The sequence below is a fragment of the Carassius auratus genome, chromosome 16 (genome assembly GCF_003368295.1).
Source record: "Carassius auratus strain Wakin chromosome 16, ASM336829v1, whole genome shotgun sequence".
In the NCBI taxonomy this organism is placed as follows: Eukaryota; Metazoa; Chordata; class Actinopteri; order Cypriniformes; family Cyprinidae; genus Carassius; species Carassius auratus.
Window position 1 is genome coordinate 15,846,964 of NC_039258.1, and position 25,341 is coordinate 15,872,304.

Consider the following 25,341-nt stretch of genomic DNA (forward strand, 5'->3'; position numbering starts at 1 on the left):
GCATGAATTATATAAATACATTTCGAATAAAAATGAAATTCAAAAAAACCAATTTTGACAAACTGTATAGTTTTATTTAGCCTATGGCATGTGTATAATTTTGCGTACTGCTGGGCCTATGCACTTCAATATGATTTTAATACAATGGTTTTAAAAGCTAGTCAAAAATCTAAAGTAAATGAGAAACTCTTGCTTTGAAAATCCAGATTTATTATTTTGTTCAGACGTAATTAATTCAACAAGGCCCGAAAGGTACTGTTTCTTGTATTCATGTTCTTTTTGCCAATGTTTGCAAATGTTTTAAGTTAGGGCAGCTTCCAGGTGTGCCAACTTGAACAATTCTCATAGGGTGGCGTAGTTTTGCACGCAGTGTTCATGACTGACTTTCCTGTTTTCTCCCTGTATTTATGTTCTTTTAAGCCAGTGTTTGTAAAGTATGCTTTAACTCAGCAGGGCAGCTTCGAGGTGTGCCAGCACACAAAGTGTGGCACGGTTTTGCACGGCACGATCAAAAGTTCTAGACCGATTTCCTCTCTCAGTCTTGTCCAGCCCTCTAGGGGTGGTATGAGCACATATGATGAGGACACATTGATGTGTACAGTATGTGTGTGTACAAGGTTGGATATGAATGGATGTTTGTGATCACCACATCAACAGAAATTATTATGCAGCTCTGTGCTGGATGCAGCCATTTGTAAATGCATTTCTTCTTCTCTGTCTTTCTGTTATATGGCACACATGAAAGATGCAGTATGGTTTGATAGAGCAGCTCTTACTTTATTAAACACAGATCTGTTTCTCATTTCTCCACCCATTCTCTACTCCATATACACATTCACATGCTTGACCCTGTTTTTTTTTTTTTTTTTTTGGTCTGTTAGATTTCCGTGGTTCTTCTCTTTTTGACAGTTTCCTTAGAGAAATACATTGTCTCAATATTTCCATGTCTAATGCATTTAAGAAATCATGTAAAATTCTGCAAAAGAGAAAAATATTTTTTTTTAATCATTTTTTAAAATGTATTTTTTGTTTTCCTGTAACAATAATATATATATATATATATATATATATATATATATATATATATATATATATATATATATATATATATATATATATATTAAATATAGAATAAATATAATATTTTAAGTCTTGTTTTGTTTTGTTTTGAGGGTGTTTCAGTGACACCACTATTTAATTGATGTTTAAAGAAAATTATACTGGTTTACATAATGGGCATAAAGTTTTGCTAAATCTAAAACTAAGATGTCTAATGGGACTACAAATCCAGGAGAACAGAGAACAGACAGGATACAAGGTTTACACTGCAGACTACTTGCAGGACATTTAAAATAGTTCCATCTGTAAGTGTGCAGTCATGTGTCAGAGGCTGTTATCAATATCCTCCATGGTACCGCATTCAGGAAAATGTGTCAAGATATTCTCTGTGTACATGTGTGCAGTTCCGGTTAGTTGTTAAAACTGCTCTGAAGCTGCTGCTCGTTTTTGTGGAATACACCGAGACCAACGCACCTCTCCTCATCCAGGCCATCAACACTGTGGACACCAAGCAAGGTAGCATACACACATTAAAAACACACACACACAGACACATACACGGGGGGGGGGGCTGAAATGATAGAGAGAAACTTTCTTCTGTGATGAGGTTTGGTTACCTAGAAGAGAGAAAGCAGATGACAGTTAACAAATTGTTCTTGACGCTTTTTAAGATATTTTTAACATAATTGTTCATATTATCGGCCCCTGCATTGGCAGTGGACAAATTTTGATAGCCTGCAGAGTAAATCAAGATGAATGGAATGGGAAAAAAAATAAGTGGTTATTAGGACAAGAGCTACTAAGACAGGACAGATGAAAGATTAATACTGTTACATAAGAAGAGAGAACGCTGTCTCTGGTCTCCCAGTGAGAGACAGACAGGCTGGCAGATGAAGCAGAACGTCTCCTGCTATTAATCTACATATCAGACATTTTCTCCTCAAACTAATGCTGCTCATTTCTCTCTGAACCAGCCATATTTCAACCGATTCACTTCAAATACCCTTAGAAGTTTATTAAACCACAGTTCCTTTGAATTCAATTCATTTGTTTCAATACGTCTTCAGTAAGGGTGTTTTTTTTCTTTTCTTTTTTAAAGACAACTTTTGTCTGCCAAATAAAAGCCATGTGGCACAAGACTCAATAAAAAAAACACAACAAAGCAAGGCATAACAAAACAAAACAAAACAAAACAAAACGTTATGTTTACATGTATTCATTTAGCAGACACTTTTTATAAGCGACTTACAACTGAGGAATACAAAAAGCGATTCGTCATAAAGAGGCAAATAAACATACTGTAGGAAGTGCTTGCAATACAAAGTTTTGTAGAACAAAACAAAACCAAAAAAAAAACTATACACAACACAACATAAAACAGGAAATTATTTAATATGTCATTACTGTTACAAAAAATAATGATTAAATATCTGGTTATTTGGTCTTTGGCTTTAAAATTAAATGTCATGTGGTGATATTTATAAATGAATGATTAATGCTATTTGTGTATATCTGCATACATTTTACCTTAAAAAATGTATACTCTCTTATGTGTCACTGATGCTCATTGACCCTTTAATTTACGTGTATACAGACTGTAAGCCCTGGTCTAATGCCATGGAAATCTTGGATGAAAAAGATGGAATGGACACAGAGCTGTTGGTTTATGCCATGACCCTTATCAACAAGGTACCAGTACACTCTCAGTCACGTGTTATATATAAAGTTGCATTAGTACTTTTATTCTCATGTATCTCTGGTATTCCTTCAGGCATTGGCTGGTCTTCCTGACCAGGACACGTTCTATGATGTGGTTGACAGTCTGGAGGAGCAGGGCATGGAGGCTGTGGCCCAGAGGCACATTAACAGGAAGGGCACAGATTTGGACCTAGTGGAACAGTTCAATATCTATGAGGTAAGCATGTGCTCAGTTTGCTTTTTAGGAATTTTTTTTAAATATTGTTTTGTTTTGTTTTTTTTGCACCAAAACTAAAATGTATGAAGAATTTTATTAACAAAAATTTATACTTGATATATAAATCCTTAAAGGAAAATGCCACTGTTTTTCCATTTTCTACTATGTTCTTCTCTCAACTTAGATGAGTTGATACGTACCTCTCCCAAAATAAAACGTGGCGATTTTCTAAGCAGATATAAAATGCATTATAGTTCTGTTTTGAACTATAATGCATGGCGGAAGAGCACTTTGCAGTACTTCGACCTTGGCGCAGCTATATCATCACGCCATACATTATAGTCATCATTTTTATCCACTCAGGAAATACCACTGTTTATTTTGTGTCACCATACTTACTCGTGTAACTACTCATGTAACCGTCTTTAAATAGGGAAAACATGGAAGTGTTTGGTAGCTTCTAAATTCATCCCTTTTTGGATCCTTGGGAATGAATGGTGCAAAGCTAAATGCTAGCATAGTGGTACCACACGTTACAGTGATTGAGTGCACACACTAAGACGGGAGAGGTACGTATCAATTCGTATAAGTTGACGGAAGAGCATAGTGTTTTTTTTTTTTTTTTTATAAAGATGCAATATTTGCTGTTTGCTGTTAGTCTAATAGTCATGTTTATTCAAAGTCAACTCTACGTCATGAAGACGGTGATGATGAGACTCAGCCTCCTCCATCCGGACACAAAAGTCGGCGTCGGGCCAGTGTAGGAGCCACACCTGAGAGGCGGGGTTTGGAACGTCGCCGCAGCCGAAGACATTCACTCCAAAACGGGAAAGGCCACACCTCTGCTCCTTCTTCCCCCTGTCACAGCCACACGCCCAACAAACTGCCCTTCAATGGCCAGATGATAGACGATATCAGCGAAAGGTGAGAAGAGAGAAAAAGAGAGAGAGAAGTTCACTTGAAGAATTTATATTGTGTCTATAGTACATTTATTATTATTTTTTATTTTTTTGTGGAATAATTATTATTTGTATTACTTATCATAGTTTTTAATTTCTTAGAATACCAATAGTGACACAAAAGATTATATGCATTTACTTGAGAAGCAACTTTATGTGTGATTATTTTTTCAAAATCTTTCAATTTGAAAGTTTATTTTGTTTAGACAGTTTATTTATTTATTTAGACATTTTATTTATTTAGACTATTTTAAAGAGTTGACAAATTAAGTATCTACTAGATAATTTTGTTTCTGAAGTACATTTATCTTGTATGTGTAGATATTTTTACTTGGCAACTAAACAATATACAGATTATGAAAATGGAAAACTAATGATATATGACACTTTCAATTGTTGTTTTGCGGCATTTATGAAAAAGTGAAAGTGAAAATCCTTACACTAAGCCATTTTTTACCCTCCCCTAACCACATGTATTCATTCTCAGCCATGAAACACTTTGTGTTGTTCAGGATGTACTGATTTTTAAAGAACAGGAAGCAGTTTTATATTGGGTGTTCTATCATGCTACTTTTGACATGAGAGTTTTTAAGATCCAAAAGAAGATGGAGAATTTAATAATGCTCCGAGGGAGAGACAGAGAGCACTTGCTAGTGCACAGACATTCATATTAATCATATGTACACGAGGGAGGTGGTGGGAACCTGTGAGGCTGAGAGGAAATAGGAAGTTACTGAAATATGGAGGTTCGAGCAATGCATACTTCTCAGGGCTGTAGCACAGCATGAGGTGCTCGATCTTGTCCTTGTATATTTTGTTGTAAACTATAATAATACAACTTAATCCGTATCCTTTGAATGTTTCAAAGGACAAAGGTGAATGCACAGATATCCAAACCAGGAACCACAGTAGTATATCAGCCACTGAAAAAGCTTCATATGGTTTTTCTCTCTTCCAGTGAGTCAATCGTAAGAAGGGACATGGTAAGGTCACATAAGGCGGTAGAGAGAGAGAGAGAGAGAGAGAGAGAACAGGCCAGTTCAGCTGCTCTGTGTTAGTGGAATTTTGAGGAGTCTGGATGTATTCTATGTCTCTGAGAGGATCTTATAGGGGTGATATTGAATTACTGTGCCTGCAAAATGTACTCACCACTGTGTTTGATTGGCCATCACATTTGAGTTATTAGAACGCACTGTGAATCCTGTAATCAAGAGTAGAAATCTAATCAGAACTTCTTTGATGTTTAAACACCATAAAATCCTTTAAAAAAATAAGAAAATGCAAGTATGCATAAATGTAACATAATATAATAAATACAGACATTGCAAGAATAATATTTTTTTAAGCTTCAAATTCTATATAGTTAATAAATTTAAATTAATTTGTGTAATATATATTCTGTCAAAATTATATGAATGATGTTCAAAAGTTGAGAAAATAAATGAATAAATAAATATATATATATATAATTATTCTTATTTTTTTTTGTAAGGGTGCATTAAATTAAATAAAATGTGACAGTAAAGACATTATAGACAAAAAGTGTATCACAGTTTCCACAAAAATATTAAGCAACACATCTGTTTTCAACATTGGTGTCAATAAGAAATATTTCACAAGCACCATATCAGCATATAGTTATTTCGGTAGCACTTTATTTTACAGTCCTGTTCCCCATGTACATAATATGTACTTATTATAGTAATTAGAATAACTATGTAATAACTACGTACTAACCCTGGCCTGAACCTACCCCTAAACCTAACCCTACCCCATTTAGTTACCTTGTATTACCAGAACTTTCTTAAATAAATACACTGTAAGTACACTATAAGTACATGTAAGTATACGTACTGTAAAATAAAGTGCAACCGTTATTTCTGAAGGATCATGTGACACTGAAGACTGGAGTATTGGCTGCTGAAAATTCAGCCTTAGCATCACATAAATAATGATAATAATAATAATAATAATAATAATAATAATAATAATAATAATAATAATAATATCTTTTTTTTGGTTGTTTGTTTTTTAAAGTAATTTAAAAAAATGCAGCTTTGTTGAGCAAAACTACAAAATTGTATGGTACATACAGTATGTTATAAAAATATATCTAATAAAAATGATCTTGTTTTAGAACAAACCTTATTACCTTCTCAAGTATATGTTGTTTTAAAGACATTTCCAATGTTTTGATATCTATTATCTGTTTGTATCTGGTAAAGCATATCATGTTCGTCATCTCAGCCATAATACTAAATAATTATCGACAAGTGACATCTGTAAACTGTAACTACTAACAGAACTGTTGCTAGGAACTTGATTCTGTCTGAAAGCCGCTCAGTACCTGCAGTCAAATAGTGGCCAGAAAAGCAAGAATATGTTTGAGACTCTCCTGTCACTGATACTCCTGTCACTATCTCTTTATATCTCACATCACTCTCCTACTTTTGTTGAGCTGAACAGACGTCTTGTGCTTTCGATTATTGATGACAGGATCTGCTGTTAGTGATAGGCTTCATGGGTTATTTTTTTTTGAGTGGTTTGGTTGACAGATGGTTGAATTCATCTCAGTCAGTCATCTGATCCTGACGTCTGTTAGCTAACCCACCACAGGAAATGAGAAGGACCTTTGAAGTGTGGTGTTTTCCATATTAGTAATAAATACCAGTCTACTGGGAGATGGAGAGAAACAGTGAGACCCTTGAGCAGTGAGGCACAGGACTTCTTCTCTTCCTCCTAAAGGTCTTAATCCTTTGCTGTATTGACTGCTGTGTGACTCAGTGGGTCTCAACTGGTTGGTCGTGGCCCAAAAAAATCAGTTATTGTTCTGTTTTGACAATGGGAATTGTGATAAATTAAATGTTCTGAAAGATTCGATCCAATTACAATTTCCAAATGATACATTTAAAATGATTCTCGCAAAATAAATGACTTTTCATGCTCTTCTTAGTGGCATACTGGCAGCCTTTTTTATATGTGCTTGATTCATTAAAAAGAACTGATTCATAAGAGTTGACCAACATAATGATAACCTTAAATATAAATAACCTGGCAAAGCAAGTAAAATATATTTTAATTTTAAAAATATGGTTATTTCCCAGAGGTTACATCAAATAAACAACCATGTATTCTACACAGAGTATTCCATTTGTTCTGTGAGTTGTGATGTTTTTATGACCTTATGCCGATAAATGAAAACAGTTTAACTCATTTACATAACCATAGGAGTTGTTGTCTTAGTAAGCATAATCAGTTTAAGAGTGTGCATGCAAATGCACTCACTGTATGCTTTTGATTGACGAAAAAGTATTGGCTCATAAATAACTACACTGATCGAGTTGTCTATTTTGGTCTATAGACTCATGCTGCTTTCATGTGCTATCAGTGATTTCCTACTTCCCACTTCCGAAGTCTTAATTACCAATTTGTTATGATCGAGTGCTTTGTTGTGGGAAAGAATAGGAAACACGGAGGACACCAAGTTCATTGTTGCCTATTTCTTGGGGAAAAGGCTTATTGAAGCCAAACTTGATAGAAAATATTTAGTCAATATCCAACAAATCTTTGAGGTGAATTATCCCATTTTCTGGTAACTATATAAACATTGCCCGGATTCACCACTGACAAAGAGTTGATAATTGTTACTTGTGGAATCTAGATAATCATCTTGGAATCACGATTCCATAATTTCGGTCAAATACATGCTATTTTCATCCTACAATATGTATGTTATGTGACTGTAATGATGAGAATGCAATATAGATAATAATATCGATAGCAAAATTGATAGCAATATAGAGGAAAAATGGACAAAACATAGCAGTCACTACAGCAATGGTTTGCTCCCCCTCCATGTTTTATACTTTACGCCCCAAAGTCATAAATGCAGTATCAAAATTATCTCTTGGGCTTCTCAGTCATAAATACGACTTGAGAGGCCATGTGTGTCCAATTTTCCTGTAGGGCAGGGGTAGGCATGTTCAGTCCTAGAGAACCACTGTCCTGCAAAGGCCAGCAAATCTCACCCTAAACCCTGGGATCTTCCTCTGAGTCCACACTTTCATGGCGTAATGCCGATTTGACTGTCAGGTAGAGGTCTGCCACAGAGTTCGCTTCAGTGCGCATCTAGGGCACATATCGGCCGCAAAGTGGGCGCTCTCTTAACAGCCTTCTGAAAGCTAAAATGACAAATGGGACATGACAGAATGACAGATGGATACGTGCACAAGACAGCAAGTGCACGTGAAGTGTGTGATTTGGGACAGAGCCAATGTCTATAGGATTACTAAGACTATAGGGAGGTGAGGTTTTCAGAGTTGGAGCTAAACTCTGCAGGACAGTGACTCTCTAGGACCAGCCTTGCCTAGCCCTGGTCTAGGAAACTAATTTGTATGATTATTCCAACATTCGCAGTGGTTTCCTGCATATTGTGTTGATGTGACATAAAGTTTGACCAAGTAAACATAATATGACTTTTCCTAAAAGTTTTGTGTTGTGATCACCTGTGTCATATTGTTTGCCGTCAGAGCATGGGCTGAAGGTTATTGTTCTTGTCCTCTCCTTTCATTTGTTCTTCCTCTCCATTCTTTGCTCATCCCTCCTTCAAACCCTCAATCCCTCCTTTTTGTCACAGAGAGGAGGAAGAGGAGGAAAAGGATGAGGAGCTTCAGAAAACAGAGCTCTCTAGACAGGCATCCGAAAGGTATTTCAGCGGAATAGTATTTCAGGGTGTAAAGTCTTAGAGCTAGAAACCAGATTGTAGATCCTTATCCATTTTCTGATGCTATCTCTTCCCTGACTTGACTAACATAAACGTCTCCCAACATATCATGGTGTTCACCATCATTTACTAGATCTTCTGCTGTTATTTTGTTGTTCGTAGCTGGATGCCATCAACAGTAGATGAAGCTTCTAGCTTGTGTTTGCCTTTAAAGTGCATGGTCAACTTCATTCCCAATGCCGCTGATACAGACAATGAGGAAAACCTCCGGGACAGGTCTGGGATCAAGGTTATCCGCAAGGCCCCAGTGTCCTCCCCTCCTTTTACCCCAGATTTTGGCCCCCCGATATCACCCAGACTGTCTTCTTGGGCTTCGGTCAGGTCCTTGGGGGCCCTCCCGTCCCGGGGTTCCTCTGTCACCTCCTCAACCTCCACCTCCCCAAGCGAAGACTCCCTGTCCCCTGCCCTTCCTCTGCTCTCTTCCACACCTCTTCCTACTTGCCCAGTGGATTTGGACGAGGTGTCTGTGGGCACTCCGCAGGCTCGAGACCCAGACAAACACTGCAGGTAGTGCAGATAGATGCAGTAGATTCTCGCCACTCACAGAATACCTTCCATGCATGTGCAGATGGGCTCTGTTCCAAACCTTAGTGAGCTACCTGCGTAGTTAGGGATCATATGCAATGATAGTTTTGTTTTTACACAAGTAGGCAGGAAAATTTTGCCCAATTTTAAGGCAACTTCTCAAGTACTCCTTGGGGTTAATATAGTCACAAAAAGTATCTGCCTTCATTTCAAGTCATATTCTACTGGGTTTTTGTCTTGAAAGAGAGACACTTATGTACAGTTAAGTTTGGAATAGAGCCATTCAAAGCTGCATGTCATATTCAGAGAATGACTTTCACTCCCGCATACTATAAATCAAGCTATGAGATCCCTGAGAGATGAACTTATGTCTGTTTTTACTGATTCAAGTCTCACAAACACTACAACCACAGTATTTGTGGAACTTTCATCCTCTAATAAGAAGGAAGTGTGGCATGGGATTCGCTTGATCTCTGGATCTCCTGTGAATGGCGAGGGTTTATTGTTTTGCCTGTTCCATCAAGCCCACCTCTGAAAAGAGTCAGACCCTCACCCAGTGGATCATCACCCTATCCCTTTGTATCTGCTTCCAAGAGAACACTGTAAAACTTCCTGTATCTTCCAAAAATTGCACCCTCATAAAAAGTGCTACGCTCACTGTGTCTTAACTTATGGTCATGTGCAATATGTGGCTTATCCTGTCCTATATATCAAATCTTTAGACCAATAAAAGAAGAAATGTACACCAGTATGATCAGAGCCTGGTAAATCATTATACTCTGTGGGCTTTATGTTGCTTCCTTTATATTTGATGGAATGCAAAAAGACAGATCTTTTTATAAACTAAAGTCTCCTTTTTTCACTTGCACTAGCCACTGTAGTGCACTCCCTAAAGGATTCTAACTTATACTGACATTTACAGCTCATCTGCCTTTCATTGGTGCATTGTACTACTACAAAGCCAAGAGAAGCCTTTAAATTAAGTCATATATAAAGAGGCAATTATAATTCACCCTGAACAGTGCCTGTAAGGCTCCACATTTCATGAGAATAAAGCTGAAAATGCTTTGCGACGTCATGTGCATGTTTGTCTGACATTAAGACTGTGGCAGCTTGAGGAACCCATCTGGATTATAAAGTGGATCAAAGACAGTTTTATTTTAGTCTGCTGGCTCTATGCAAATGTGGACTCTTTAATATTTAATAACCTAATTACACAGCAGTCTTATGCTTATGGCACGGTACTCTTTTAAAGTCAACATGACATCAAAATCTTCTCTTCTGGGAAAGCTGGGCAACCATTGATGACACAGCCGACATACCTGCCATGGACTAGCAATGGCAAGCAAGGGGTGAAGATTTGATTGGTTAGCATGGTCAAGTTTGCCCCTGCTGTTAGGTGTTGTAACTTCACCAAAAAGCATCTTTCTCCATTGATGACCTTTTTAAAACTAGCCTTGTATTTGATAATTTTTACATGCTAAAATTGCTAATCTATTGTAGTGGATTTCATAACACTGACATATTATTATTATTGTTAGCGGGCTCGTAAAGGTGAATTTGCATTTATTTCCCCCTTCTGCTGTCCTTGCTGGCTATTTAACAAGGTCGCTAATATTTAAATTGATAAACAGATACTGCTTTGATTCACTTTCTGTCTGTATTGTCACTGTCACTGTCTCTCGGCTGCACTTGTCCCTCTGTTCTCTTTTTCTATCCCAGTTTCCATTCAGACTAATCCTTCTGTAATTTATGTATAGATTACTAACTTGTTTCCATGTTCTGTCTCTTCTGTGCAGTCTGTCAGATGTTAGATACTCAAACACCTCATGCAGTTCATGTGGCAGGTAAGGGAACAAGTTGGAAGCAAAGGAACTTCGTGAGCTTTGGTGCAAAGTTTGAAAGGAAAAGGTCATATGGGTTCAAAACTGGCTTGTGTCATTTCCTAAATACTTCATCCCATCTTTTCTTGTTCGTCTCTTGGTGTTTACATGAAAATGTTTTAAAGTTTTAAACGCATAAAGGTGTGCCATATTTAACCAATTTTATATACTGATATATTTTTTACTATTTGTAATCAATTACAAAAGCAAGTTAAATATTAATGAAGACAGTTTTATTATTTTAATTTATTTTATTTACAGCCATACAATTCTACAGAGTAGGTTTCCATTTGGCAAATCAAAAACAATTCATATCACTTTAAAATGTGATGGCTCTTGATGTTTTTAGGTGCTGGAACATTTTGGAATTTCGAACAGTGTCTGTTTGTTTCATTGGTAGTAAGTGAGGATTCAGAGTTCTTACTCCGATAATATGTGTAATGAATCACAACAGACTCAAACACTGAGACAAGTGTAGGGAGCGAATAACTGCATGTCACTGACCTCTTTTAATAAAGATGTGGGATTGCACAGAGAAACGAGCCCCTGCGTGTCTTGAATCATATCTTCCAATACAAGGTCATATCGTGTACATCTGCAGCCAGTGATCTGAACTGGCAAGCAGCTTTATTTGGGGAAAAGAGTTTATTTTATCACTCACTCGTGTAAAAGCTTGATTTAGCAGAGCACCTGTGTGTGTGTGTGTGTGTGTTCTTGGTTGTTTGGGCAGTCGAGTGAGGCTTTACAGCAAGTGTCTGTTGTGGTCCTGATGGAGGAAATACATGACATCATTTGGAATCAGACTTTGGCTGAGTGTACTAGCTGAAGATAAGTGTGATAAATCAAGCATATGGGAAATATGGTCATTTGTTATCTTGGATAAATCGAGACTTTAGCTTTATGCTGTTTACAGGAAACTTCAGGACAAAGACTCCTGCTAATTAAACTGGTTATATATGGCTGAACTTTGAATTAAATTCTCTTTTTCTGTCCTTTAGCAATGGCTACGCAGGTACATATCCCGGCAGGTCATCTGGGGTGTCCAGTGCCCCATCCACACCATACAACCGCTTCGGCCCCCCAGGAGGTCCACCTGCAGACAGTAAGCCCGACAGGTGAGGCACTGTTTCCTTTGAAGTGCATATGGCTCTGTCCTGCACAGGAATCTTTGAATGTAACAGTTATGAGACTAAAATGGTTATGATTACAAAAATAACATCTGGGAATTTTCAAAACATTTAAAAGCTGTCCTCTACTATGATTGGGAAACCTCCTCATATCATTGAGGAGCAAGCTAAATTCGGACTCTTCAAATGCCCAAGATTATAATTTTTGGTATATTGAGATATAGTTGTTCTGAAATTCTGTCCCCCTTTGGTTTCTTTGGTTCTCCAGGCCTACTCTAGGTGGATTGTTAACCTCCTCCTATAGGCAACATCAGGAGTCTCTGAATGCAGAACGTGAGCGGAGGCGCCTGGAGAGAGAGGAGAGACTTCAGCGCATTGAAAGAGAAGAGAGAAACCGTTTCAAGTTTGTTGCCTTTCTCAGCATTTATTCTGATGCAGTGTGTGTTTTCACCCTAGGCTACATTCTTTTATAAATATGACAAATACATCAGCGTTTCTGACGTCATATCGTATCTCTTATGTTGGAGATAGCCATGAGAAAAATTTTGTCCAGCAGTTTAAAAAAGCAGCCGAGGCATACATCCAAATTTTATCAGATATCTGGGAGTTTTCCTGACTGGACAAGTTATTCCTTCTTATTATGGTCATTCAAATGAAAACTGCATTCAGACCAGACAGTGGATTATCATAGTGGGCTGCAGGAAGACAAATGCTTGTCAGTCATAACATATACAAGTCTTTTAGTCAGCCTCTTCTGTTGTGAAAAATAAAAATACATACTTGAATGGTTACTACTTGATTAACAATAAACATAAAAAAAAATTAATAAAAAAATATGTTAACAATATTTAACCCCATGAACTCCAAATGTATTTTTTTGACATATAAAAGGCATTCTTTAATACTTTTTTACGTGTTTTCTCATGTTGATTTACTTTTTTGGCAGTCGGGATTATGTGGACAAGAGAGAAGAAGTCAAACAAGCTCGAGAAGAAAGGTAAATTACAGAATTACTAATATAATATAATATAATATAATATAATATAATATAATATAATATAATAATTAAAAGTTTGGGGGCAACAAGTTTTTTTATGTTTAATTTTAATACAGTTAAACAGTAATATTGAAAAATATTATTACAACTCAAAAAAGATATATATTTTAGCATTTTTTTAAATGTAATTTATTATTTCGTCGGCCATTACTACTGTCTGATTATTACAAAATTTGGTGCTTCTTCAATAAACATTTTATTATTACTTATTATTATCACAAATTAAAACGTCCTGCTTTTTTTTCTCTGATGAATAGAAAAACAGCATTTTATGATAATATAATATTATATTATATAACGGCCATTGTTCAAATATTTTTTAATAGTGTACAACAAACTGTAGTGTACATTTGGCTATTGTTCATGGCTGCTTATTGGTCCTATCATGTCTCTCATCTTGTGACTCAAACTTTTACAGTAGCTACTAAATTGGAGGACTTTGGTATTACTTTGTAATTTTAGTAAATTAGTATTGTAATGTTGTTGCAATGTTTGTATTTCATAAAAAAAAATCCTTAAGTTTCTAACATTGTAATGATGGACAGAATTTTTTTCTATTTTCTTTATAATTACTTATATCAGACAATTATTTCTCATACAGTATCACAGAAGATTTCTATCATATTGGATAAATTACTGCGGCCCAATGCAATTATGTCATAAACGCTTGTGCCGTGTTTAATATAAATTATCATTACAATGGTAGTAATACACCTTGAAAACATTTATTGTACAGAGCAACAGATGGGAAGCGTGTCGGCACGTGCTGCAGGTGAAATATGGGCATCAGGGCCCCTTTATGCCTGCTTTAGATTAAGAACTTTAAAGACGGCAGGACAAGGTGTGTAATTGACTTTAGACATGGGCTTTTTCCATTTACAGTAAATGTTAAAAACATGCATTCTGGCAAATGGAAATGTCTTTGCATTTATTCAAGATCTTATCAAAAGTCACGGTCTTCCAAACTATTTTTTTTTCCTTCAATTTAATGTGAACCTTACAGTATAGTAGAATGATGTTATGGAATTAAAGGATAATCCAACTTCACTGGATGAAAATAAATTGTTTTTAGCAAATGTTGTATATTAGAACTGGCACATTTTTGGGGGTTGGTAAGACAGGAGGAGAGCAGACAGTATCTGTTTTGACACCTGTTTAGGGAGAACTATAAGTAACATAGTGGGAGGATTTGGAAGTGAAGTTTATATACAAAATTGGAATCCATATTCTCTTGCATGCTGATTGCACTTAAATTGTCTCTGTTTAATTGATCAAATATGAATCATTAAATTATTAAAATCATTACAATATCTGGTTTAAAACACACATGCCATACAAATGTAATCTTGTGAGTATGCATATCTTAAAAGTGTTTTTAGGAATTAATTATTAATTCATAAATATAATTAATAAAAGCGATAGTTATAGGGAAGTGACAACACATGACATTTTGCAACTTTTATTTCTTTATTCATTCATTTATCTTTTGGTTAGACCATAATATTGCAAAAATTAATAATTAAAGCTGTTTTGTTAAAATTATATTATTTTTGGCATCATTTTTTTTTTCCCTCAAGGATTTTCCTAATGATATCAGCACAGTATCAAAGTGAATTTTAATTCAGAAATCAAAAACATACTCATAATTGAACAGGTTTATTTAGGTAATTTAAAGGATATGTAACATTTTTACATTACGTTTTCTTTTTGAAGTCAGACATGAAAATGAGCATTGCGTAATTGCCCTGATACTTAATGTTTTTTAGTGACTTTCATCTTTTTATGTGATGTGTGCAGATATAAGCAATTGGAGCGGCTGGCAGCAGAGGAAAATGAAAGGGAACGGTCAAGAACGACACGGGGGCGAACAGAAATCACCCTCAGCCTGAGTTCCCGATCCTCCAGTAGCTCTTTGTCTCGTTCTGCCACCCCTTTGACTGTAGAAGCTCAAGAGGATAAACGTTCTGTTCCACAACCAGCACGAGGTGAGATTACTCTGTCTACAGTAATACGGTCTGGCATTTCTGGAAAAATCTCTGGTCCTAATCTTTTCTCCAAAGTGTGGACTCAAGCTGTTACCACACAAATGTTTTGTAAAGAAAACAATGTAAAGCCGCTAGGGCAGTCAGCCATTAGGAAAAAACTACATTTATTTGAGGTTTATTGACCTCAAATATTAACCAAAATTTCAGAAATTGGGTCAGTGGTCAGTCAGCCTTTCATATACAGCCACATCTGAATCTGAGGGGCTGGAGTTGGTATGAACGGGCTGAACGACTGGAGCCTGGTCAATCACTCAGTCTCGCTGTGGAGTTTCCTACTAGCTTAAGACACACATATTCACATGAGAATAGCACAGCTGGGTACCCAATGTTTCAATCTTCTAAACTTAATTGTAATTTTAGCCGCCTTTTAATCTTAGTTCTTGCTTTTGCAAGAAAATCCCCATTCTCAATGGCAGCTCTTAGGAAATGATTAAGTATACAATTTGAACTGTGCAAAGGGGATTATATTTCTTTTCATGTTTTTAAAGTTTTAAAGTAATAGTTTTATTTTTAAAATTAAATTAAAATTCTGACATTATTTGCTCGCTCTCATGTCATTCCAAACCCATGAGACTTTATATTTTCTGTGGAATGCAGAAGAAGATATTTTAAAGAATGCTTCAGATGTTCTACAAAACAGCATTCAACCCCATGGACTTTGTGTGGACAATAAGCTTTCTGTAAATCCTACAGTCATACAGGTTTGCAATGGCATAAGGAGCAGTAAAAGATGACAGAATTTCAGTTTTTGGTAAACTATACCTTCAAAAAATCTCCAAAAAAAAAGGACAATCAACTTGGAAAAATTTAATTTAATACAATACATGAAATATGACTGCAAGTTAAAATGTTTTTATTACAGTTAGGACATTTTTTTTTTAATTATGTATTTTCCATGAATATTTGAGGCAGTGTAACTGAGTTAGCGTTTAAAATGATTGGTTTGTAACCAGTAGGTTAAAGGTTTAAACCATACAGGATGTGAGCTTTGAGCAAGAGACTTAACCCTAGACTGATCTGTGAACAACAACAAAAAACAGTGTGGTGGTGTGACAGAATATTTTCTAGAATAGCAGGGTCATATTTGATTATAGTACAGAATCAGAGAGAAAAAAGCACATCCATCAGCCGTGACATAATAATTGAATGGAATGGCTTGAGGTTGTCCATTCAGTGAGGCACTAGTTATATCACATTCATGTGGTTTCTGAAGGCTAGAGCTTTGGTCACACACTGGTCAGTGAATGAAAGCATGACCAGCCGTGTGTAAAAGGATAGCAGTGGGGATCTGACTGTGGTTTCAGAGGTCTGAGCTCCTCCCAGAGTATAAATTGGAAATACAGGACAGATTAACTAGGAAAAAATAAGAAAAAATACTTATTATAAAGAGAAAAGGTTTGTGTGTGTGTGTGAGATTTCAGCAGTATATCAACATTATATTTTCATAATTAAAGTGTAATATATTGTATACTATATCCATAACATTTTTACATAATAACATTTACAGTTAACAGCCCTCAGTCATTCAGCTTTCATATTTTTCCTGTGTAAAATGTTTGATAGTATGGTCAATGTGGAATTTTGTTTTGTTTTTACCCATTCACCTGCAGGATCACATTTCCTGTATTTATTTGCTTTTCTGAATGTGGAGGAGTATATGTGGTAATGTTATGGGGGTTACCGTAACACAGACACAGGGAGAGGGGAATGTGGATGTGCAGAGTGCACTTGAGGGCTGATGGGTGCATGCATTGTATGCATGCAAAGTTTGTGCACTCTTCCTTAAGCAGATTTTTGGTCTTTAAAGTAATATTAATTTAGTTGGAAAGCAAATTTTTTTACTGAATCACTAACTCAACCAATGTGTTCAAAAACAAACAATTAAACACACACACACACACAAAGATGGCGCAGTCCAATAGGTCAAACTCAATCTGACATAATGACGTCATTATCAGATGGCACAGCTGATTGGTTGTTTTTGTATCCGCAGCCAAAAGCTTGCTGTTTAACATTGAAATACTTGGCTAGTTCTTGCTGTAGCAGTTACAGTGCGCTTCAGAAACCCTCTACAGTACCTTCCCCAGCTCCACCTGCATAGATCTGCTATGGGGTGATTTGTGTATGCTATATGGGGGTTATTTTGTATATGTTATATGTACAGTAGCAGTATTTCTTACATGCTCACAGCAGCATTTTGTGGATATGTTGCCAGTAGCAAGTCTCAATTCTTGCTCTGCCGCAGCAGCAACAGCATAACAGATCTATCCAAGACCAAACACATTAACATTGTTATTTAAATTACCATTCTGATCCCTCTGTCATTACAGAAATATATTGATGCTCTCTACACCAAGAATCTCTCTCCCTATAAATGCGCTTTACGTGTCTAGCAAGTATCTTCACATAGCTAAAACCTACTGCCAATTTAAAAAATGCAGATTAGCTTCCTTTATATCCCTCTCAAACGTCCTGTTTCTATAGGAATTATGTCAACACAGGCCAGAGAACATTTTGTTGTGGTCTTTATATCAGGACATGGTTTAGTATAACTTGTAAGGCCTTTAGCATTGTCACTGGATGGAAGTTTCTTCATCACAAGTTTATTTTAAAATGGCCTTGTTTCATTAGTAGTTCCATGGAAGTTGGGCTTCTTATCTGGAATGTGTACCAAGCCAATCTTTCCTCCCCCCTCAGGAACTGAGTCTGAAACAAGCCATCCTGTGCAGGCAGCAGTTGCGTGGCCTTCCTCAGAGCCTCCCTCTGCCTCAGCATCTGCGCTGCTCTCGCCTTCCAAACCAGAGGAACAGAGACCTGTGGAACCATCAGACATTACGCTCTCTCTGTCTCCAACAAACTCTGAGCCAGAGAGACCTGAGACAGTGGAGAAAGCAAAGGAAGCTGAAGCCAAAGAGTGTGAAGAACTGGTAGTGAGGGGAATGAAAGATGAAAAGAAAGAAGAGGCAGAAGGAAACTTTGAGGAAGAGACTAATCAAATGGGTACAGAAGAGTGTGTGAGAGAGCAGATGTCAGAGAGGGATGTAGAGGAGAGTGCCGTCCTGAGTGAGAAAGAGAGGCAGAATGAGGAACTGAATGAGAAAGATAACTGCTCTGCCTCCAGCATCTCCTCAGCCAGCAGCACTCTGGAGAGAGAAGAACGAGAAGCGAAGCATGTCAGTGACAGTGACTCAGGTGAGAACAACACATACACAACACATACACAAATTCTGTGAGTGAGTGCAACACAGAGGGTCTAACATTCACCAGGGGGTTTATAGTAAACATTTCTTTCTGCCAAGTATTTCTCATCCAGCATGAAACTTTATTTTATTTTATATTTTATTTTATTTCTGGTCCTCCAAAAACATTCTAATTACTTTTTCTACTAACCCTAAACTAACAATACACTATAATCATGTATTATATAACATGTAGTTGCATATTAATGAGACTTATATGTATATGTTATATGTTGATATGTAGTTGCAAAGTTACTTTTAGTTTGTCAGAATGTCTAAAGTGGACTTTCAAAATAAAATGTAAGAATTTTCCTTGCACAAGGTGCAGACCAATAGTGACTGTCCTCGCATTTTTGATTTCGTGCCTTGATATTTTGCGAGGATTATTTCACATATGTGGAAATGGAGTTCTGGGAGAAAATCATCCTAGATAAACCTATGATGGTCAAAATGTTGTAAAAGTTAGAAGAGTCACATGTTTTATGTTACAGTTAGTAAATTTAACAGCCAGCTGGTGTTTTTATTCACATTGGTTTGCCAAACATCAAATTATATATCTGTTTTTAAAATAATAATAATGCAAACAGTTTCATGGTCAGAAAGAAATATTTATGGCTACTTCTGTTACCAGTTTAAGGTTATTTTCCCAGTTTACCCATCATTGGCAGATGAAATGATACAAAATATAGTTCCCTAGATTACTCGTCATGTGCAGGTGTTACAATAAGTTTTGGAAAGTGGCTGCACATTTTTATTGTAAGACAAATTTTTTTTAGCAGTGAAAATCCATTTCAGTTTCAGCATTTCTGTTTTTCCTTTATCAGTGCCAGGTTACAACATGCAAATAGATAGACTCTGATAGAAATTGTACAAATTGTTGAAACTTGTTCTGAATTTGTACTCTTAGGCCGGTGGGCAGAGTGTATGAATACAGCGGATGTGAACGATCCATGCAACAAAGTTCTTAACAGCAAACACTTCATGTTGGACATGCTTTATGCTCAAAACAAGAAGGCAGAGGAAGATGAGAAAGAAAAGGAGAATGAGAAAGAGTGTCCAGGTCAGGATTCCTCTGTTACCAGCCTTGCTTGTCGCATCTCCACCCTGGAAGCACGACGGCAAGCTTGTGATGACAACATGAAGAAACTGGAAGTGGAGCATCTGGATAACCAGGGAAGCGTAAGGGCTGTGGCTGAGAAATTTGGAGATTTGGTGAAAGGACTGGTATCGCCTCATGAGTTGGAGCATTCTGGGAAGGAAAAGCAGCAAGCACAGGGAAAACCTCTGCCGGCTCCTTCACCAACACCCCCTAAAAAGGAGTCAGACCACATATGGGACCAACTGATGGCCACACCACGGGAACTACGTATTAAAGAGCTGGACTTTACGGACTTAGGAGAGGAGGATGATGTAGACATTTTGGATGTTGGCAATGTGATCGGGTCAAGTGACCACACACCACCTCCTCCCCCGCCTCCCTGCTTGCCCGGTCTTCCACCCCCACCACCTTTATTTGGATGCCCCCCACCTCCCCCTATCCCTGGCATGATGATGCCCCCTCCACCACCTTTTTCAGTACCTCCCCCACATCTCGGATCTCCTCAGCTTAGTCGAGGAGAGTCTCCTCTCTTCCAGAAGAAGAAGAAGACCATCCGGCTGTTTTGGAATGAGGTCAGACCTATAGACTGGCAGTACAGCGACCACAAGAGATGCAGGGAGTCACTGTGGTCTAAACTTGATCCAGTAAAACTGGACACAGCCAAGTTGGAAAACCTCTTTGAGACAAAATCCAAGGAGCTCCCAGTTACAAAGGTACTGTTAAATGACCTCTTTTCAGTATCTCTTCCAAACGTTTGTAATCAAGTCTGCTTTTTTGTTGTAATTATACTCAAGATTTTTTGTTTACTTAATATTACACAAATTATTTCCTCATCAGTGTCATTATAGTTAGTGGTAGATCCAGATTTATCCATAAGTGTAGAGCAGGGTAGGGTTGCACTAGCCATTTGGATGGTCTTAGTTAAAATGGGATGTAAAGGTAACACTATGCCATGGTGTCCAATCCTGCTCCTGGAGGGCTACTATCCAGCAGAGTTTAGCTCCTAACCCTAATTACACAAACCTGAACCAACTAATCGCGGTCTTACTAGGCATACTAGAAACTTACAGGCAGGTGTGTTGAGGCAAGTTGGAGCTAAACTCTGCAGGACAGTGACTTTCCAGGACTGAGTTTGGATAGCCCTGAATTTTCTTTCTCTAAAAAAGTAAACAAGTTTAAATTTCAATATTAGTGGTTTCCGTCCCATGTTTTATAAAAATATTTGGCTGCCGATTTGGATTTTGAACCTCTTTGGGATGGCACCACAAGGCGTTGTTCACTTGCAGAATGCAAGCTTCTCGGGCGCATAAGTTTGAACTAGTGAGTTTAGGTATATTGGTGCCGTGCCAGTGGTCTTCTTGTAGGCAAGCATCAGTACCTTGAATTTGATGCGAGCGGCTACTGGTAGCCAGTGTAACCTGATGAGGAGAGGAATAACGTTTTTTTGGGCTCATTGAAGACAACCCTTACTGCTGCATTCTGGATCAGTTGCAGAGGCTTGATAGTACATGCAGGAAGGCCCGCCGGGAGGGCATTACAATAGTCCAGTCTAGAGAGAACAAGAGCTTGGACAATAAGTTGGGTGGCTTGCTCTGACAGGAAGGGTCTAATCTTCCTATTGTTGCAAGGCAAATCTGTAGGACAGGGTCATTGTAGCAATATGGTCTGTGAAGCATAACTGAAGATCGATCACAACTCCTAGGTTTCTGGCAGTCCTGGAACGAATTATGGTTGATGAACCCAGCTGTATGGTTGGAATGAGAAGTACAGTTGAGTGTCATCAGCATAGCAATGATAGGAAAAGCCATGCTTCTGAATGACAGATCCTAATGAAGTCATGTAAATGGAGAAGAGAGGTGGTCCAAGCACTGAGCCTTGAGGAACCCCAGTAGCTAGAAGTTGTGACTTAGAAACCTCACCCCTCCAAGACACCCTGAAAGATCTATCTGAGAGGTACAGTAGGACTTGAACCACATGAGTGCGGTTCCAGAGTTGCCCATCTTTCTGAGGGTGGACAGTAGAATCTGGTGATTAACTGTGTAAAAAACAGCAGACATATCCAGCAAGACGATTACTGAGGATTTGGAAGCTACTCTTGCCAGTCGCAGGGCTTCAGTAACCGAGAGCAGGGCAGTCTCAGTTGAGTTGCCGCTTTTGAAGCCAGATTGGTTGCTGTCCAGGAGGTTGTTCTGTACAAGAAACATAGAGAGTTGGTTGAACACAACTAAAAATGTTGTTAATATTCACTAAAATGGAAGAAACTTACACTAATTCATCTCAAACTTACACTTTGGTTTTACCTGGCTTGTATCAGCAACACAAGCTATAGCTGCTAGGAAGCTACTTTTATCTTTTCTGGGCCTTTCTTCTGTAACACATGGTATAAATTCTGACACCTTCCATTGCCCATTTGCAGCCTGCACAGCTCTTTCTTATGACATGATTGCACGCGTTTAAAAAAGAGCTGCAGAATGTAGGTCAAAATGATAATAGGTTGGTTAATTGGCTATGATGGATTCCTTGTATTACCTAAAAGCTTCATCAAATGTGCTTTCTGGGATCCATAAATCCGGCTGCCACTCAAAACAAAGTCAGTTCACAAGTCATAGCTTGGCTTAAACATTCTTAACCTAATCAGTACAGCCTGTTACAAAATGTGTTTGCATGTGTGCTATATACTGAAACATGAACTACACTGTCATTCAAGTTATTGTAAAACAAAGTTAATTGTATTCTTTCATGTACATTCCTTTTTATGTACAGAGATAAATTCCTGGCCTGACAAAATGAACACTGATCTTCACCATCACAGGTTTTAAGTGTTGGAGATGAATTGATGTTCTTAAATGAAGATCTATCACATTATTTGACTTGTTTGCTCTAAGATGGTGTCTCAGAAATGTGGCCTGCATGGGGTTTCCTCTCCTCACTGCTCTGAGCAACCTTTTCCAGCTGTTTTTCATTTTCAACCCATCCTCCCTCCCTTTTTCCTCTGAGCTCCTCCACTCCCCCTCTTTGGCAACAGATGGAGTACCATCATGGCTCTGCTCCTCACAAAAATATTCTCCATCAAAGTCCCAAAATAGCCCTCAGGTGCTTGCGTGCCTTTTTGGCAAAAAAACATTAAATATATCCTGGTTTTGTGTTCATATCTCAGGAAGCCATTTTTTGGGTAATTATCCACATTAAAGAAATGCCTTTCCTGTTCAGCTCAGTGGCCAGCGTGAGAGTAAGAACAGACGTATACGTATTTAATTTTAGGTGTGGGAGAAAAGATGTGTATCGTGGTAGGCTAAGCATGCTTGTTTTGGGAACTACAAACTTTTATTTTATTATTATTAAAGTTATAAAAATTTTGCGTAAACTGTGATATGATTGTTAAAGGAGTTATTTGATCAGATTAATGCATCCTTTTCAAAAACGTCAAAAGCTAATTTTCAATAGGAGCCACCTACATATTTGAAGTTTACACAACTACAGTCTTTCCTAAAAACTCTTAGAAATTCATTCTGTGAAACAAACAAATGTAGCATTTGTAAAATGATAGTGGGTTTGGTGTAAGTGGAGTGATTCAAACCCGTAAAATAAATCTCATAAAATATCTCATGGCTGGCAAGACTTCTCAGCAAATCAGATCCAAGAACCATAAGTAACTGTTTTATCTAAACACTTTTTCAACTTAGGCAACATGTGTAATGATATTATTTATTTGTGTCATAAAGATAACATTACTTAGCTTATGTGTAAAATGTTAGACATGATATTAGGACTTCAAAAAAAAAAAAAAAAGTTTTTATATGGCACATTTTTAGCACAAAATATTGTCCTTCAAAACATATGAATTGAGATCTAGTATAAAAATCATTAAAATCTTAAGATTTTCCTGTGATGCATGTGTGTGAAACATTTGACATTGTTAGAATAGAAATTCACTGGGCAAAGTTTTTTTTTTTTTTTTTTTTTTTTTTTTTGCAAATGCATTTTGTCTGAATACAGTTCTATTTTGTCTCGTGAAGTCTTAACCACTCAAAGTACAGTCACTATGAATAACTCTGATGATCTGTTTATATACCTGATTTCAGAAAACGGCAGCAGATGGGAAGCGTCAGGAGATCATCGTTCTGGATTCCAAAAGAAGTAACGCCATCAACATTGGCCTGACGGTCCTGCCGCCTCCTCGTACCATCAAAACAGCCATCCTCAACTTTGATGAGTACGCCTTGAGCAAAGAGGGCATAGAGGTAATGCTGCACCGGTTTAAAATCACATTCTGTTTCGCAAATTATGCCAAATCAACCGCAATTAATGTAGCAAATTCGACATAATGAAATTATTAAGAAAAGCTACAGTAAAACTAAATACATACATTTTAGTTATAAAGCTAGTACAATGCATGGTTACACTTTAATCCTCAGAATGCCAGACAGGTTACCATGCAGAAAACACATCTGTACTTAATACCAACCTTGTTTTAAGTCCACGTGAGTCACATATTCCTTGAACCCCTCTACGGTTCACTTTCGCTCTCTTTCTTTCTCTTTCTCTTTCTTTTTCTCGTTACATCAATCATTCAGGCATTTATGATCATCCCCACACTGCTACATGAAAGCATATTTTTAGCAAAATACATGGGTTTTCTACAACTGTGTTCAACAAGACAGAGACATTCAGACTGAAGTCGAGTTGGCAAACCAAAAGCCTTGAGTCAAAGCTCGTGTCCAAAATAACTCGACCTCTTTGCCCTGAGTGCATGTACATTTACTTTGGATTTCTGCAAAACCAATAGATTTTACCCTTAAAGCTAATGTTTAGCAAGTTGGTTTGGCCGGCGACTCTAAATATTATGTGGATTTCCTGCAAAAACTGAAACAGTTTTGGCAGCAGCCATATAATTCATCTCAAAGATTAAAGGTTAGAAAAATGCTTCATTTATGCTGTTAGAGCCCATGATACAGATCTGAGGTAAATGTCTCAATATCAACATGTGAATAATGGAGCTCCCATTTTCTCATAAAATCTGTAATTTTTTATCTTTCGTCATGGGAAAAATGGATTACAGTGTTACTCTCCACCCTTTATGTCTCTACAGAGAGCGTTATATTCTCACAGACAACCGCAATTTATTTTTCTCAAGATTTTATCAGAAATTTTGTTCTGGTCAGGAGAAATTACATTTTTATTCAATTATTCAATTGTGCAATAGCGGGATATGCCCTTAGCAGATGAAATAGCAATGAAATAGTCATCATTTCCCACATTTTTGTGTCTTTCCAGGTGTTGTTATTATTATTAGCGCTCACATGATTGATGGAGCGAAGGCCTTTAGGGGTGAATCCTCATATACAATGGTTTCTGACAGTAATACTAATACTCCCTGCTGGGTTTCATGTTCTTTCGTAGAAAATCCTGACAATGATTCCTTCGGAGGAGGAGACGCAGAAGATTCAGGAGGCCCAGCTGGCGAACCCCGATACTCCGCTGGGCAGCGCAGAGCAGTTCCTCCTCATTCTGTCCTCCATCAGTGAGCTGTCCGCCCGCTTGCAGCTTTGGGCCTTTAAGATGGACTATGACGCTTTAGAGAAGGTCGGCCTCATGTTCTGTTACCACACTTAAATTAAATGACGTAATAGTGGTTTCAAGTCAATTGTTT

At 37.4% G+C, this 25,341-nt stretch overlaps 1 protein-coding gene across 3 annotated transcripts in view; it reads left to right on the forward strand.

Annotated features, from left to right (window-relative positions):
• LOC113116291 (FH1/FH2 domain-containing protein 3-like) overlaps nucleotides 1–25,341 on the forward strand; it is a 153,874-nt gene that overhangs the window by 119,613 nt on the left and 8,920 nt on the right. For 2 of the 3 annotated variants that reach the window (XM_026284365.1, XM_026284366.1), the window contains exons 7-18: nucleotides 1,464–1,575; nucleotides 2,654–2,748; nucleotides 2,831–2,974; nucleotides 3,657–3,898; nucleotides 12,123–12,239; nucleotides 12,520–12,654; nucleotides 13,198–13,248; nucleotides 15,106–15,293; nucleotides 18,051–18,545; nucleotides 19,500–20,404; nucleotides 23,774–23,932; nucleotides 25,092–25,274. In XM_026284365.1, the coding sequence (XP_026140150.1) occupies nucleotides 1,464–1,575; nucleotides 2,654–2,748; nucleotides 2,831–2,974; nucleotides 3,657–3,898; nucleotides 12,123–12,239; nucleotides 12,520–12,654; nucleotides 13,198–13,248; nucleotides 15,106–15,293; nucleotides 18,051–18,545; nucleotides 19,500–20,404; nucleotides 23,774–23,932; nucleotides 25,092–25,274 (2,826 nt within the window). Of the gene's footprint in view, nucleotides 1–1,463; nucleotides 1,576–2,653; nucleotides 2,749–2,830; nucleotides 2,975–3,656; nucleotides 3,899–8,262; nucleotides 9,224–11,040; nucleotides 11,089–12,122; nucleotides 12,240–12,519; nucleotides 12,655–13,197; nucleotides 13,249–15,105; nucleotides 15,294–18,050; nucleotides 18,546–19,499; nucleotides 20,405–23,773; nucleotides 23,933–25,091; nucleotides 25,275–25,341 lie in introns of those variants that run through there. The other variant, XM_026284367.1, reaches the window with a different exon arrangement.